The 17,820-nt window shown below is 39.2% G+C and overlaps 1 protein-coding gene across 1 annotated transcript; it reads left to right on the forward strand.

Annotated features, from left to right (window-relative positions):
- The first annotated feature begins 296 nt into the window (after positions 1 to 296).
- Positions 297 to 7,043, forward strand: LOC141113772 (keratin, type I cytoskeletal 19-like). The gene is made up of 8 exons (XM_073607052.1): positions 297 to 1,145; positions 2,770 to 2,852; positions 2,933 to 3,089; positions 3,440 to 3,601; positions 4,162 to 4,287; positions 4,439 to 4,659; positions 4,981 to 5,015; positions 6,943 to 7,043. The coding sequence occupies exons 1-8, from the start codon at positions 297 to 299 to the stop codon at positions 7,041 to 7,043; spliced, it is 1,734 nt and encodes a 577-aa protein (XP_073463153.1).
- Positions 7,044 to 17,820: the final 10,777 nt, after the last annotated feature.

The following is a 17,820-nucleotide window of genomic DNA, read 5'->3' on the forward strand; positions in this document are numbered from 1 at the left end:
TGAGTGTTTTATTTGAGGTGTGTTCAGCCAAGTCAGTTGGCTTTTTCTTTATTGTTATTTCTTTAGGGAGGAGTGAGCAAAAGTTTCTAATGAGCTGGACAGCAATAAATTAATTATTTTGAAGTTGTTTTACAATTGTCTAACGTTTTCCAAGCAGATTACTAAATGTTTAATGTTAAATTCTAATATCAAGCATGTAAAGCAGTGGATAGATGAGCAGTCAGATACTTGTAAACATTAATATTAGTAATTGATGTTTTGTGGCACTCCCAGTCTTCCATATATAAGGGAGCAGAATGAACGGTGAACGCATTGGGAAGGACATCCATTTAGAAACACACACTTTTAGGTCATCTGTACCACACAAATCCATCATCATGAATTACGGTGGTCACTCCTCTGCTAGATCATACCATGGAAGCTGCCATGTTGGTAGTCATCTGTCTAAGATCCCAAGCCAAACATATGGTGTTCCTCATGGAGGATCTTCAATTAGCCATCATGGAGGATCCCTCTCTTCTCACCACCATGGGGGATCTCATGCTTCTTATCATGGAGGATCCCACTCTTCTCATCACCATGGTGGTTCTTATGCTTCTCATCATCGAGGATCCCATAATTTACATCATGGAGCTTCCCATACTTCTCATCACCATGGGGGTTCTAATGCTTCTCAACATGGAGGATCCCATAATTTACATCATGGAGGTTCCCATACTTCTCATCTTGGAGGCTCCCATAGATTCCATTCTACAGATTCTCTTAGTTCTCATCATAGAGGATCCCATTCCACCCACTATGAAAGTTTCCATAAAGTCCATCATAGCAATCACTATAGAGCCTCCAGTGTACATGGAGGATCAGGAGGCAAAGGAATCTCCATATGCAACCATGTTCATGGAAGTTCTCACAGCGGGAGCCATAAAAGCATTATTAGTCATCATGTTTTGTTCAATGTCAATGGGAAGGAAACAATGCAGCATTTGAATGATCGCTTGGCTTCCTACTTGGACAAAGTCCACTCCCTAGAGCAACAGAACGCCCAGCTTGAAAGAAATATCCAGGAGTGGTATCAGAGGAATCAGCCCAGCACTTTGCCTGACTACAGCGGCTTATTCAGAATAATTCAAGAGCTTCAAGGTCAGGTAAATAAATGACCTTGTCTGCATACATGGTATAATAATTAAGAAATTATTTTGACACAAATTCTTTTTTTTTTTTTTGATGAACACTAAATCTACACAAATATTGTAGTGGTTAAATATTTATATTTTTTAAACTTCCCCTGACACAACACCTAAAAACAGGTTAGGCATATTAGGCATCTAAAGGGATATCTGATGACATATTTTATACAGAATCTCGAAATGGGTCTCAGTGCATTTCGTTCATGCTTTCGGGCACTCTGATGAAGACATGTACTAGAAAAAAATCATGATTTTAGGACTGTATGTGTCAAAGATATTGAATGTACTATGACTCTGCATTTCTAAGATGAACAAGTATTTTCTGTACTTGCTGAAACTGCTGTCAGACTGAAAATGTTAAACTAACCACACATTTAAGGGTTGATAAGCAGTAATATATTCCATTTTGTTATTAGGTTCAGATATGCTTTAATATAGCAGCCATTTTAGAGAATACGCTATAAAGAATTTGACAATAGTTTCCCTCAACAGGATTATTGGACTGTGCACGGTAAAACATGATTAAATTCATGATTAAAGTGATACTAAACATTATCCCTTCCCTTTATGTATATGGATGATGGCACTGTGCAATATGCAGCAGGCAGTAGGTTCACTCAATGGGACTTACAGCAGGAGGAATTCTAATTTCTAATTCTAATCAATGTCAATGATTCGGCGGGGCACAGCCCGTCTTTCATAAGACTTGGCAACAGCTGTTCTACACAATCTCAGATTGTAGCAAGGACACAGGATAGGAAGGAGAACAGCAGGATCAACCAGGTTTTTTTTTTTTACAGTATACAGAAATCAGATCCCATAGTGACTTAACATGACATGAACAGCATGTAATACAGCATGTACTGATAGGTTTTTTTATGATGTGGGTTTGATGACACTTTAATTAGAGGGTTAGTCCAGATAGTGCTGGTTATATTAGTGTTTGGTAAGTCCTGGAGAGTTAAACCATCTGATAATTTGTAATATCTCTCAGAGGCCCTATTTGTGAAATACCCTCACTTGATTTACTGAGTCTGCACACCTCCAGTGGCCACTGTGAAGGTTCTCTGCTCTCCCTGTTGGAACACACACAGGTGGGCAGGAAGCCCTAAAAATCTTTCGTGTGAGAACAGAAATCCCAGGATACATAGAAAATAATTGTGCCCCATTCACACCGCAACGCTGGGGTTATGTGTGTTACAGAAAAATGCAAACACGCTCCATTTTTCTGCAGCACACTAGATGGCACTGGGGGACACTGCAGTGCAGGGCTGTGCAGAGAACTGAATGGAGTGTACACTTTGTACACGGTCAATAAAGTTAAAAACAAGGTAAACAGTGCCTTGCATTGTAAAACTCATGGCACCGCTCATCACCATAGCCACATCACAGATATCAGTTGGATGCTAAAAGGGAATGTTTTAGCATGTAGCTAGTGTAAATGTACCCTTAAGTCATATTACAGTGCAAGCCATAATAGATATGCAGTAAGCTACCTTAATCGATACAGAACAAAGCTTAGCTAAATAAAATCTATGAATTTATCCTTTGCAATAAAAAAATGAACACCTATATTTTCCAGATTTCCTCAACTTCTGTGGAAAATGCCAGGATTGTGTTACAAATAGACAACGCTCGTCTAGCAGCAGATGACTTCAGAAACAAGTAAGCCTGTCTATATTTCATGTCTTTCATGATTATTATCATTATCAGCATTAATTGCTTTGTCTTCCTCTTGTCACCAGATATGAAATGGAACGCCAACTGGCAAGCATTGTTGAGGCTGATGTGAATGGACTTCGTATACTCCTAGAAGAAATTAACAGGGAAATATGTCATCTACAGCCACAAGTAGAAAACCTTCAGGAGGAACTGCAGCTAATAAAGAGGATCCATGGTGAGGTGGGATAGCTGTTATCCTTTTTCAAACTAAATCAGACGTTTATTTTAAGAAAAATGTTTTGTTACAAAACAAGTGAAAAAAAGTGTTGAAATTACTTTTGCTTTAGAGGTATGCTGCCATTCTGGGCCATCTGTGGAAAATTGACAACTTTGACTTTAATCTTTTTATCTTTTTTACTTGTCAATGAACTTAAATGGTCTCAGAAATTTCTCAAACTAGTCTCAAATGCATTTAAAAGCCCACTACATTTGCCCATTGACGTAAGCCTGAAAGCCAAGTCAGCACACATTATGAAGATCTGCAGAAATGTACCCATCACACGACTAGTTTCTAACATTTTTACTTACAGGAAGTCAACGATTTGCAAGCTCAGTTGGGTGCCAGGGTCAATGTGGAAATGGATGCTGCTCCATCAGCTGATCTGAATAGAACCTTGTTTGAGATCAGAGAGCAGTATGAGAATCTGATGGAACGGAATCTGAGAGAGGTGGAAAATATTTTTCGACAATGGGTAAGTCTTTTTGTAGACTAAAAAAGCTTGTTGAACCTGTTAGAAAAATAGTGGGATAGCAATCTATTACATTTTGATCATTAGGCCCTACTACTTCATGGTTATATTCCAATAAACAATAAATATTGATAAGAACATGATCAGCTTTAATGCTTAGTTGTACTGTACCATCCCAATCTTCCAGTTACACTGAAGATCAGGACCACTGCTCTTATACAGACAGCCCTTGCACAGTCACAACTACTCTGGCCAAGCGGCCACGCTCATGCTTCCTGATCAGACAATTGAGTGTTTAGTGGGGCACTGGTGCAACTGGGCTTTAAGGATGTTGCCTAAGTACACAAACGACAAAATGCAGTGGCATAACTTAAAATATATTAAAACTAATATAAAAGTGCAAATCAACTTAATCCTAGCTACTGTATATTAAAAATTAGTAACATGTTTCTTCACAGAAGTTCAGTAATAAACTTCCTTAGACTTTATATATAAAACTATATGGAAAGCAGCCACCATATATTAAGGGGTACATTACTCTAACAAACCTTCTATTTATATAGACTGAGGAACTGAATCGTGAAGTTGCTTCTGGTTCTGAACAACTCCAGTCTGTACAAACTGAAGTCATTGACTTGAGACATACCATCCAAACCTTGGAGATTGAACTGCAAAGCCAGCTCAGCTTGGTAAGTGTTATTGCCAGCCAATTAAAAAAAGTTTGTGTCAACAGCTGCTAGTTTAAGTCTATGAACATCTTCAGTTCATTCTGCAAAGACTAACAGTATGTACTGTAATTACTTGTGTTTTTGTATACAATTTTTTGCTATATTTTCCCAGACATCAGCTCTAGAAAACACCTTGGCAGAAATAGAAGCCACATTTGGGGCTCAACTTGCCCAATTACAATGTTTGATCAACAATGTAGAGTTCCAGCTGGTCCGGATGCGATCTGACCTGGAACGTCAGAATCAGGAATACAGGATCCTGATGGACCAAAAGACTCATCTGGAGATGGAGATCGCCACCTATAAGCGCCTTTTGGAGGGTCATGATATCCAGTATGTATTTCACATAGGACAAGTAACTGAACTAATATTCCTTAAAACATGCAGGCCTCAATTTATAGAAATACCTTTCACATTGAATCTTTTAGGAGGAAAGAAATAATTTTTATATTTAATATAATTTTTATATAATATGTTTGCTACAATATTCAATCAGCTACCAGATTAGAACAATTCAATGTTTAATTCTAAAACCAGACAGTTCATAAAATGTTTCCATTTTGTTTATCAATATATTAGTTAATCAAGCCATACAGAATAGTCAGAATACCATATATTTCTTCATTAATCTTTACCGTGTGTTTTACATTTCAGCACTTCAAGTCAAAGTTTTCTAGGAGGCAGCCATGGTATGTAAACATATATTGTCTTAAAGTGATTGCAAACCTATATTTAAAAAAGAAAAAACAAACATGTCATACTTACCTGCTATGTGCAATGGTTTTGCACAAAACAGGCCAGATCCACCTCTTCTGTCTACTCTCTTGGCCCCTACCCCACCGACTGCCCTCCATAGCAGCTTGCTATGGGGGCACTCGTGGGGACTTGCTCCCAAGCCGGCTCTGTGTGTCTATAGACACATGCAGTGTGGCTTGGCCCCACCTCTGATCCCTCCTCACTAACTGTGATTGACAGCAGCAGGAGCCAATGGCTCCTGCTGTTGTCTCGGTATCCATGAGAAGGGAGATAGCCAAGAGAGGCCACTGCTCTCGTGCACAGGGCTGGATCGAGATCAGACTCATGTAAGTATAAGTGAAGACTTGGGGCTACACAGAGAAGGGTTTTTACCTTAATGCAGAGAAAGGCAAAAAAAACAAAACCTTTAGGCTTTAGAACCACTGGTAAAAATGTGTAGAATGTAAAAAATGGGAAACATTTTACCTAGTACCTGGACATTAGTGGCGTTTAGACACCATCCCATAGGGTTTGGACCTCATTGCAGATCCTTTAAAAGACCACCCCATACCATGACCTGGGGGCTAGGCACCAGGATGGGTTAGGCCACCCGATTCCATCCTCCCTCCCTCTGTATCTCACCCCACCCAACCCCCGTTGTCCTCCTATGCCCCCCTACCTCCCTTATCTGCTTTTGTCCCCTAACAACCCCATTAACAAACTCTGACACAGAGCAAGTCTCCCCGCATCCAATTTGCATGTGAGGGGATTGTGACCGACTCTCTATGAAGCTGGTTCACACATCTCTGGAGAGGCTCCCATGCGAATAGCACAGGAGTCATGTGCATCTTCTGGTCTGCTTTAGGTCCGAATTCAGCCAAATATTTAGACTGAAATCGGACCTGACACGGTGAACAGGGACACACCAGACCCCTGCTGTGAGTCGTCAGTGTAAACCCAGACTCCTATTGGTCTATATTGACTTTTGTCAGATAATACAAATACTATTGCAATCACTTTTGTCTCATTCAACTGTAACGTTATTTTGGCCACTTGGCCTGCATTTTCTGTATAACTGTCGATCCTTGTTTTGTATTGTATTACGAAAACTTTTCAATAAAGTTCCTGTTAATTAAAAGGCCACCCCATCTATATGATCTCCATCTTAATGGCATTCATTTACTGAAACCCAATTCCAATCACTTTAATCAGCAGTCATACTCTATAAACATTTATTTTAGCCAAATATATTTCCAAAATGCTTTCTGAAATTCACATTGCATAAATCACTATGTAGCCAGATATTTCCATGCCCTTTTTGCTAATGAGTTCCATGGCAGTCACATTATCTGCTGTGAATTTTGATATGCCCAGCTTGTATATGGGACAAACAGCATTCAAAGTGGCAATATTATGAATGATTAGACAGCAACCTGCTTCCCTTCCTACCATCTGCCAATGGTGGGCTTTGGTCCAGAAATTACCCACAGTAGTTTTCAGCTGTGAAAATGTGGAATAGTCTTGCTCAGGAACTGAGTCTAGCTGTAGACAGTTTCTACAAAAGTTGTGTGCATTCATGATACTGCAAAACATAAAGGAATAACTACATTTTCAAATACACAGTTGAATGTTTGTCCAAGGCAACCTTTCTCAACTTTTTTACTAAATAAATGCATTTCAGGTTTTGGGGTACCCTTGCTAAAATCAATATATCCATAACTCATGGTACATAAGCAGGTTTCTCAACTTGACTAACTATGTAACAATAACAATGATAATTGGAATATGGTGGATTGATATGAGAAACATAGACAATTTGCATCCCATTATAATGTGACATAGATCTTTATTAATTTGAACTATTGTATCTTTTACTTTCAGGATCTCACCACACAGTGAAAGTTCACCATGTGACTAGCCCCACTCATTATAGACATCATCAAAGTCATCATCAACATCATAATCACCATAATGTTTGCTAATTTTTTTTCTGATTCTTCTGGAGAACCCTGTGGATAATAGTAGTAATAGTAGTAACCTATCTCTAGAAAGTATTTTGATATCTTCCTCTGTCTTCTTCTTATGTGGAATCTGCTTCACCTAGGCAAAACTTGGCATGAGACATGAACTAGATCCACCAAGATACACAGTAGAAACAACTGAAATTATGCAAGGTTTAGGATTAGTTAGATACAGTATGTGTTCATCTTTAGAGGTTGGTGGTAAACTATTCACATTTACCTAAATTCTAGGTTATTTCAAGATGTTGACCCACCTATTACAAACGCTATAGAGTTCAGGCCTTTGAACACTTTAAATATCCAAAATGAAAGAAGATATTTCAGTGCACCCAACATTTTTTTAGGGATTACATTGTGATAGAGCATAAGATATGACTTTTCATTCACTTTCTTCTTGGAGCACTTTAATACTTTTAGGGCCCATTCATCTTGTTACAATAAAGCATTTTAATACACAGCTGTCGTGCTATGAGTTGCAGTGCCATTTATTGTGCAACAGCATTGAATGGCACCTCACAGCATGAACACAATGCATCTATGCTATAGTATGATGCAGTACACCACATGGTATGATATGGGTTACGTTGTAGTGCGTTGGAGAAAACTATAGAGCACAAGCATTTTTACCTGCTTTGGGACCCATTCAAAACAAATACCCTGTGGTAATAAGGTACCCTAAAAGTGAGTTGTGGTGCATGTGTTACTGCAACACTTTCAAGCGTAAACAGGCACTTAAGGTACATACAGTTGCAAGGCAGTTTGCTTCGCTTAGAAGAAGTGAGCTGCACCATAATCAGTAATTTTGATTTACAATGATCATATGCAAAATGAGTTAGAATATGAACCAGTCTGATCAGTATAGGATAGAATTTGAATTTTTGCTGAATTCTACTTTGCAATGTAGTTTCCTAATAAACCAAAAAACAGCACCTTGAAATTCGCTTATAGTACAACAATGCACAAATACAGTCAGGTCCATAAATATTGGGATATCGACACAATTCTAATCTTTTTGGCTCTATACACCACCACAGTGGATTTGAAATAAAATGAACAAGATGTGCTTTAACTGCAGACTTTCAGCTTTAATCTGAGGGCATTTACATCCAAATCAGGTGAACAGTGTAGGAATTACAACAGTTTGTATATGTGCCTCCCACTTTTTAAGAGACCAAAAGTAATGGGACAGATTAACATCAAACATTCACTTTTTAATACTTGGTTGCAAATCCTTTGCAGTCAATTACAGCCTGAAGTCTGGAATGCATAGACATCACCAGATGCTGGGTTTCATCCCTGGTGATGCTCTGCCAGGCCTCTACTGCAACTATCTTCAGTTCCTGCTTGTTCTTGGGGCATTTTCCCTTCAGTTTTGTCTTCAGCAAGTGAAATGCATGCTCAATCTGATTCAGGTCAGATGATTGACTTGGCCATTGCATAACATTACACTTCTTTCCCTTAAAAAACTCTTTGGTTGTATGCTTCGGGTCATTGTCCATCTGCACTGTGAAGCGCCGTCCAATGAGTTCTGAAGCATTTTGCTGAATATGAGCAGATAATATTGCCCGAAACACTTCAGAATTCATCCTGCTGCTTTTGTCAGCAGTCACATCATCAATAAATATAAGAGAACTAGTTCCATTGGCAGCCATACATGCCCACGCCATGACACTTCCAACACCATGCTTCACTGATGAGGTGGTATGCTTTGGATCATGAGCAGTTCCTTTCCTTCTCCATACTCTTCTCTTCCCATCACCCTGGTACAAGTTGATTTTGGTCTCATCTGTCCATAGCATGTTGTTCCAGAACTGTGAAGGCTTTTTTAGATGTTGTTTGGCAAACTCTAATCTGACCTTCTTGTGTTTGAGGCTCACCAATGGTTTACATCTTGTGGTAAACCCTCTGTATTCACTCTAGTGAAGTCTTCTCTTGATTGTTGACTTTGACAAACATACACCTACCTCCTGGAGAGTGTTCCTGATCTGGTCAACTGTTGTGAAGGGTGTTTTCTTCACCAGGGAAAGAATTCTTCAGTCATCCACCACAGTTGTTTTCCGTGGTCTTCTGGGTCTTGCTGGTGTTGCTGAGCTCACTGGTGCGTTCTTTCTTTTTAAGGATGTTTCAAACAGTTGATTTGGCCACACTTAATGTTTTTGCTATCTCTCTGATGGGTTTGTTTTGTTTTTTCAGCCTAATGATGGCTTGATTCACTGATAGTGACAACTCTTTGGGACTCATATTGAGAGTTGACAGCAACAGATTCCAAATGCAAATAGCACACTTGAAATTAACTCTGGACCTTTTATCTGCTCCTTGTAAATGGGATAATGAGGGAATAACACACACCTGGCCATGGAACAGCTGAGCAGCCAATTGTCCCATTACTTTTGGTCCCTTAAAAAGTGGGAGGCACAATATACAAACTGTTGTAATTCCTACACTGTTCACCTGATTTGGATGTAAATACCCTCAAATTAAAGCTGAAAGTCTGCCGTTAAAGCACATCTTGTTCATTACCTTTTAAATCCATTGTGGTGGTGTATAGAGCCAAAAAGATTAGAATTGTGTCGATGTCCCAATATTTATGGACCTGACTGTAAATCATGTGCTTAGTTCAAGTGGAACTCTAGTTTTATGTTGTGACTTTAGGGAGTTTTATTAACATAATCCTGTGCAGGTTTTATTACAGAGTTGTAGTATTGGTTTTATAACTATATGTTATATACTGTACCTATTTGTATTGTCTACTATTGTACAGATTAATGGAATATTAGCATGCACTATGCATATTTTATTGTGGTTGACATACTAAGCCCTAGATTCTGGTTATTTAGAATGTTTTAGGATTATTGTGACTATATATATATTCTGGTGTACTACTGCAGTAATCTGGTGAATTTTGATCATCATTCTCTTGTCCTTGTAGCCTACTAAATTTTCAATAAAACAAACCCTATCTTGTTCATGCAATCAGCTGTGTTTGTGGTATTAATGATGCACATGTTTTTTCCGATCTAAAAAATTAAAAAACAAAAAAAATCCAAATAGACTTTCATATAAGTGCCCACAATGCACTGATGGACCAGTGTCTAGGACAGCAACTTTGGAGATGACAGCACTTACACTCAGAATTTACTGTCCATCTGGTCATTTGTGACTTAATTGAGCAAGAAACTGCACGGCTGTAGAGGAAAAGGGGTGCAGGGATTCAGAAAGGAGTGCAAGACTCCAGTTGAGGTAGCATATAAAGCAGACCATATGTCACCTCTACCGTGTTTCCCCGAAAATAAGACCAGGTCTTATATTAATTTTGGCTGCAAAAAACACACTAGGGCTTATTTTCAGGGGATGTCCTACTTATTTACAGTATGTACAATGACGATCTTAAAGTGGTTGTAACCCTTTGTCCTTTACCCCTCTCTATGTTCCCCTGTCTTCTATCCCCCTCTCCTCCTGTCAGCATTATGATATTCTGTAATCCCAAAAATAAACTTTGGTAAAGTCATTGTAAAATGATGTAATCCATTTAATTAAAAGATTATATAATGTGCAGTGTGTCTCTTTATTTACAACGATGCTGGGCACTCACGTGACCCCCTGGAGCTCTTCTTCCCTGCTCCGAATACTGCAGAAGGAAGGGTTGAGATCCCCGCTGACGTCAGTCCCGCTCTGAGCACTGCAGATGGAGCTAAGGATGTGAGGACTGCGGCTATGTCTGTTTTACTCGGGAAACAGAGTTGTACTAAGATACATTATACCAAAGAACTGAAAAGTGTGAAGTATTAGCGCAGGAGACATTGATTATGCATAGCGTATTGAGAAATCTCCACGTCAGTGTCAAAGCTTCTTTAGGCTCTGTCAGACCTATCCAGCATCTGTAGAGACTTACAGTATGTATTTAACTAAGAACAAAGTGATGACAGTTGTCAGCAATGCTTTTACTTTTACTGAAGTATTATAAACCTAGGGCTTTAGCTCAAAAAACATAAATTCAAACTTAACTATCATTAACCCTTGCTTGGCTTTCAGGTCAAGTACAGTTAGAAGCATAACTTTTTTTGAACAGTGAGTTAACAATGGATAAAACAGGACTAGGTTTGATCCAGATCAAACAGCTTCCCATTCATGCACAGAGCTAAATGTGTTGTGCCACTAGGCCACACAGGCCATGACCTGGGGTGGCACTGAACCTAAGGTTACTACGTGTCCTACAGGCTATCCTGAGTGTCTGTAGATGCTCTGTGCTTGATGTCTCTACAAATTCGCTCCCTAAGCTGACTTAGCTGCTCCCAACCCATTGTACTATTCCCAGCCCCCTGAAGTGCCCCCTAGCTCTTTACAGTGCCCCTTAGACAGGTCCATCTCAGCCTTATAGCTCCACAACTCCCAGCCTGCTCCCAATACCCTCAGCTCCTCCAGTAAGTGTGATGGGGAGGGGCGTGCAGAGGAAGTTGGGAACAGGTAGTTGTTCTCAGGAGGTAGAAGTATAAATCTGGCCCTGGTCATGTATCTACTGATATCTTTCTGTAAATATGTTCAGTCCAGGAGGACTACAGAGTTAGTGAACTGAATCCTCACTTACTTACTGGATCGCATGGTATTCTTTGCACTACAGGACTAAGCATAAACTGTATTTTCAATTTCTTTTTTTTTTGTTTAATTGTTATAGTATTCTGTTTTGAAACAGTATTACCTTTTTATAACAGAAAGTATTTACTTCCAGCACAAAACCAGAAACAAGGAGCTCAGTCTCTGCTTGTGGGTAAGAGTCAAGCAAATAGTTCCTTTTGGCCCCTTTTTAGCCATCAGAATGGCTGGTGTACAGCACAGATACAGTACAGTTGTGCTCCTAAGTTTACATACCCTGACAGAATTTATGATTTCTTGGCCATTTTCAGAGAATATGAATGATAACACAAAAAATTTTCTTTCACTCATGGTTAGTGTTTGGATGAAGCCATTTATTATCAATCAACTGTTGTTTGCTGTCCTAACACTACAAATTTATAAGTGTCTCCACAGTGGAACACAGGGTGCCATGACAAGGCCTTGCAGCTTTCACATGCATTTTCAAATGTGTGCTAACTAAACCCCTGCTTTTAACAGATGGTTAGACAGGTTAATTTGGTTGGTCAGCAGACTGGTTGGTGAGTTGAGCTATGGAATTGTTTTTGTCTTACATCCTCACCTGTGATCGGTTTGCTTGTAAATAGTGTGTGTGTATAAAAGGTCATAGCGTTTCTGGACCTTGGCCTCTTTCGTCCAGTGCTGCATTGACGTTTATTGATTCTGAGTCATGGGGAAAGCAAAAGAATTGTCAAAGGATCTGCGGAAAAAGGTAGTTGAACTGTAAAAAACAGGAAAGGGATATAAAAAGATATCCAAGGAATTGAGAATGCCAATCAGCAGTGTTCAAACTCTAATTACAAAGTGGAAAATGAAAGGTTCTGTTGAAACCAAACCACAGTCAGGTAGACCAACTAAAATTTCAGCCACCACTGCCAGGAAAATTCTTTGGGATGCAAAGAAAAACCCACAAATAACTTCAGGTGAAATACACGGTATTAAGAACTCGGTTATGTAAACTTTGATCAGGGCAGGGTCATTTGGGTAGTTTCTGTTGTTATTATGATTTAAAAAGAGTAAACACAGTTGATTGATAATAAATGGTTTCAGCCAAACACTAACCATGAGTGAAAGAAATGTTTTTGTGTTATCATTCATATTCTCTGAAAAATGGCCAAGAAATCATAAATTCTGCTAGGGTGTGTAAACTTTTGAGCACAACTGTATAACCATAATTTTACAGACTCAGTATTACCAATTTGCATAAAGCTGTTTCAGGCATCTTAGGTCTCATCTGTGCATGGCTCTATAGTGTAGGAGTTCTGAGTCTCAAAGTACTTTAGGTGGTCTGTTTGGCTTCCTTGTACTGGCTCACTATGACCTTAATGGTTGTACTGTCCCTCTGGACTCACAAGCTCTACACCGTAGAACTGGTAAAGTAATATTTTGAACTGATGAGAGCTAAGGAATTATTTGTATAACTTCGCCACTTATCTACAAGCAAAGACTAAACTCTCTTCTAAAGTAGCCAGAAGACTAGACATTAAAGCGGAGTTCCACCCAGAATTTTCGTGATTGGATTCCTCCCCCCTTTGGTGTCACATTTGGGGGGGAGGGGGGAGCAGATACCTATCAAATCCAGGTATTTGCTCCCACCACTTCTGGTGAAAGAGCGCCGCACATTGTGCTGCGAACTACGCTATGTCTGGCCCATTCTCCTCCCCCCTCGCTGTCTTCTGGGAGACACACAGGAGACAGCAGGGACCATTCAGTACACGCAGCGCGACTCGCACAGGCGCAGTAGGGAACCAGGAGTGAAGCTGAAAGCCTGGTTTCCTTACCAGGAATGGTTGCAGCAGCACCCATGAGTCAATCCGAAGATCGGCTTTGGGTGCCAACATCGCCGGCTCCCTGGACAGGTAAGTGTATAGTGCTTGGACAGGTAAGTGTATAGTCCATATATTGAAGGTCAGAAGATGCAGTATTTGTAGCTGCTGACTTGAATTTTTTTTTTGCCAGGTGAAACTCTGCTTTAAATATGTTTTAAACTAATAGTAAAGCAGGATTTGTCTTTGCATTAACCTCATGGCTATACTATAAAAGCTTTTTTTGGAGGTGTACTTAACTCAGTAATTTCCCTATTACTATTATATTGTCTTTGTGTAAAAAGCTATATGCCGGTCACACTAATTTAATTATTATGAGGCACCTGTACAACTGAGTGATGTTTTCCAAGTATCTCACAAAATACTTAATATTTAATCCTTATGAAATGCATATGAATATTGGTCATCAACGATGACTTTTTTTGTGGTTTAGAATTGCTTGTGAGTTATTTAACTTTAATCGATAATCATATATACCCTTGATTTATTTGTTATATATTCCTTATAGATAACTTACCTTAATCCAAGCACCATGGCAAAGGTAGATGATGGCTCTCCAAGAACATGAAGTCAGGTGTTACTTATTATCCAATATGTATCTAAATTTTTGAAGCCATTCATATCAACACATCCTAGCATTTACGAGAACTGTACCAAAAGAAATACAAAAGTGGGCATAACTGAAGAAGAGTAAGGCTGGGTTCACACATATGCAGCCGCGGTTCACAGAATGGGGTCCCGCGCGTCCCTGTTCACTGTTTCAGGTGCAATTCAGGTCTGAATTTTTGCCTGAATTCACACCTTATTCGGAGCCAAAGACGCACAGGACCCTTTTGGAATGTGGATCGCGGCTGCCCCAGATCTATGTGAACTGGCTTCATTGAGAGCTGGTCACACTCGTCAGCCATGCGAATTGGATGCAGGGAAAACCGCATCCAATTTGCATATATGTGAACCCCGACGAAGAGTTACTATAGAAGAAGAGTTATTATACCAACATTTGAATAAGGTAATGAATAAGTTATGCCCACCTATGCATTATTTTCAGTAACTTTTTTTCAGCCCTTGTATGTCTTTTAATTTTCATTCATTTAAGATAACTCAGATACCCTAATCACCAATCACCATGGAACACGTCAAGTTAGATGTTGTTTGTTCAAGAATATGATCAGAAGTGTGAAAGTTGTAAAACCACTCTTTGCTAACTAGTGAGCAGAGTTCAGCCTGGTGGGACAGCAAGCAGAGAACACGCAGAGGCCGAGGTCAATGAGAAACGTGTATTCAGAAAGTTCCAACAATGCACAATAAGACCCGGTGGGTAGGCACAGCCAACTGGAATCCCTTACGAACTATAACAGCAAGTCATTATCATGAAATTATGTTGACAGCTTCTGCAATAAGGAGCAGGAATGCAGCCTGGCTGGTCCACACCCAAATGGGAGGCTTCCTAAAACAGAGAAAGGGTGTAGTCCCTGCACTGTCCCTACTCCTCCAAAGTCTTTACCTCTGAGTACTCTCCATGACAGACAGGGAACCTGTCCCTATACTTACCACTCACAGACTGTGCGCCAAACAGGGGAGCCAGTGTCTTGCATAAACACTGTCCTGCCCCAAGATGGACACCTTGGTCACTAGGGGTACCGGTGTCCAATCAGACAGCTGTTCCCCTGGTGATCGCAGGAAATCATGGAGGAACCAAGTTCCTCAGGATTTCCTTCCCCTTTTGCAATGCCGCTTCGGTGGAGCACCACCTACAGTGGGGAGTACAGTCTGCAACTGCCTACACACTACATATCCCAAACCCTTGGTCCAGGAAGTCAAGTACTACCTATTATCCAACATGTATCTAATTTTTGAAAGTCATTAATATCATCAAATTTTAGCATTTAGCAACACAAAAATAAACATCTGACAGGTACTGAGGTGCATAGTCTGTACTCACCACTAAATAACCCATGAGCCACGATTCATAGCAAAATCATTAGGTGTTTGGTGGTAGATATATGCACAGACAGACATTAGTTTACATTCAACACTTGTGATTTCAGCAGTATGAAACCACAATAAGTGTGGGGTACATCTGTAGACACCAACATCAAAACTTTTTTGGAAATAAAATGCTATTAGTCAGATTGAGATTTTTCATGTCACATTGATACATGTGCTCATGTTCCTCTTTCATTTTAAAGGCTTCCTTTTAACAGCTATAGGACTACACCTACATCAGATATAGTAATTTATTTACTATGTTGATCCATACTATTTTTGGGTAAACGATGCTTGTTATAATATAATATTCTCCACTGGCCACAATGTAGTAGAAAAATATATCTGTACCTCTGTAAAAGCAACATCTTCATGAGGCTTTGCGACGTGTTTCGGGCAAATATGCCCTTTTCAAGCCAAAAAAGAACAATCCAGCAATATGACTTGACTTTAAAAAAAGTTTTATTTCTGGCCCTATTTTTCAATTACCAGTACCATTTTTTTGTTTACTTTTCACCATTTTATTGTTCACTTTTGTAGCATTGTATAAAAAATAAAAAAACAAAATACACATTTTTAAAGCGTTTATTTCATTGGAAACAGATCTGTTATGCATTGTTGTACCAAAAAATATTTTTAGTATCCTCTTAAATGGGACAAATCACGTGATAAAATGTGCACTATTTGTGTTTTAAAATGAACACTGAACAAAACTTAAATTATAAAAAAAATATTTTAAATATATAGAATATAAAGATTTTTTTGAAAAGCAATACTTCTAAAACAAAGCCTTGTTTGTTCCCAAAGAATTATATATAAATTTACTTTGGTATCATAAGAGGAAGTAAACTCTGGTGGGGTTTACTTCCTCTTTATTTCCCTGCAAACGTAAAGCATAATGGGCTACTATGCATTGCATAGTAGCCCATTATGTGTCACTTACCTGAAACCAAAGTCTGCAATGTCACCGCTGTCCCCACTACCAGCGAGTGCCCATCTTCACCCCTCCTCCTTCCGGGGCGGCGAACTCCCATATGCGCGCAGTCATGGCATGACACCTATTAGAAACAACACAATCTGCCCTTTCTAAAGTGCGCATGCGCTGTAGACATTGGCGCATGCGCCGTGGTCATCGTTACATGGATTTTTTGTAAATATCTCCTAAACCGTGCAGGTTTAGGAGATATTTCCAGCACCTACAAGTAAGCCTTAATATAGGCTTACCTGTAGGTAAAAGTGGTTATACAGGTTGTACAACCACTTTAAGTAATGACAAATGCTTTGCTGATCCAATAGTCCCATAGCTGAATTCATATTTAACAAATTATTCTATCTCAAAGGGGTTATATAGGTGTGAAAGCTGGTTAACAAGTTCCAGGTGATGACCACAATAACATAGGAGGATGGTAGATTGAAGGAAGGCTCAGTCATGCACCACTTACCAATAAACAATTTATCTGATTTAGCAAAAATACGAACAATCAGGGAACACTCACCATTTATTTCATGTTAAATAAATGCATACTAACTAATGTGTAAGTGTACCAGATACAGGTACTTATGGCCTTTTAGAGAGATCACAGTACTTTCATCCATTTTTTTTCCTTAGAAGAAACAAAACTGTCTTTGCTGGCTCAAAAGTTACACAGTGTAAAAGCCTAGTATCTGTATAGTTCTTGGCTGTGTTCAAAAATTTCTGATACAGAACAGCCCCTGCTTTAGACTTGGATGGCGTGAGATGGTTGTTTTATTTTTGAGACAGAGTCAGCTCTCTAGAGACCATTGGATTTGGATAGATCTTTGAATAGTCAGGAATATGTAGTGGAGAATAGAGAACATCATAGATGTAGATCAAAGTCTAGTCTCATTTTTATTGGTTACAATACATTAAGCAAGTAGTCAATGTGTTCCAGGTGCTTACCCAATGGTCCTTCATCAGGGATTTTAAAAGTAAGAGGTTGGTAAATGGACATAGAGTCATCTATTTTGAATTGGTGTTCACTGTACATGTAAGTAAAGGCTTGTTCAGGTCATTCGTCTAACAGCAAACTGATGGCATCATCTCAACCTAGATAAACCCACTGACGACTGATCAAGGACTGCTATTTATAATGTTTATGATAAAACATACATATTTTTCAAAGATCATACTGTTGGACTGTAGGACCCTAATAAAACAGCTTTGTAAGGAAAATTAAACTCCAACTTCAAAACTCTGCACCTAGACCTAATATCATTTAAAAAAAATCTATATCCAAGACACACCTTTTGTATCACTCGTATGAACAGGGCCCCTT

Source organism: Aquarana catesbeiana, linkage group LG12, assembly GCF_042186555.1.
Source record: "Aquarana catesbeiana isolate 2022-GZ linkage group LG12, ASM4218655v1, whole genome shotgun sequence".
Classification (NCBI taxonomy): Eukaryota; Metazoa; Chordata; class Amphibia; order Anura; family Ranidae; genus Aquarana; species Aquarana catesbeiana.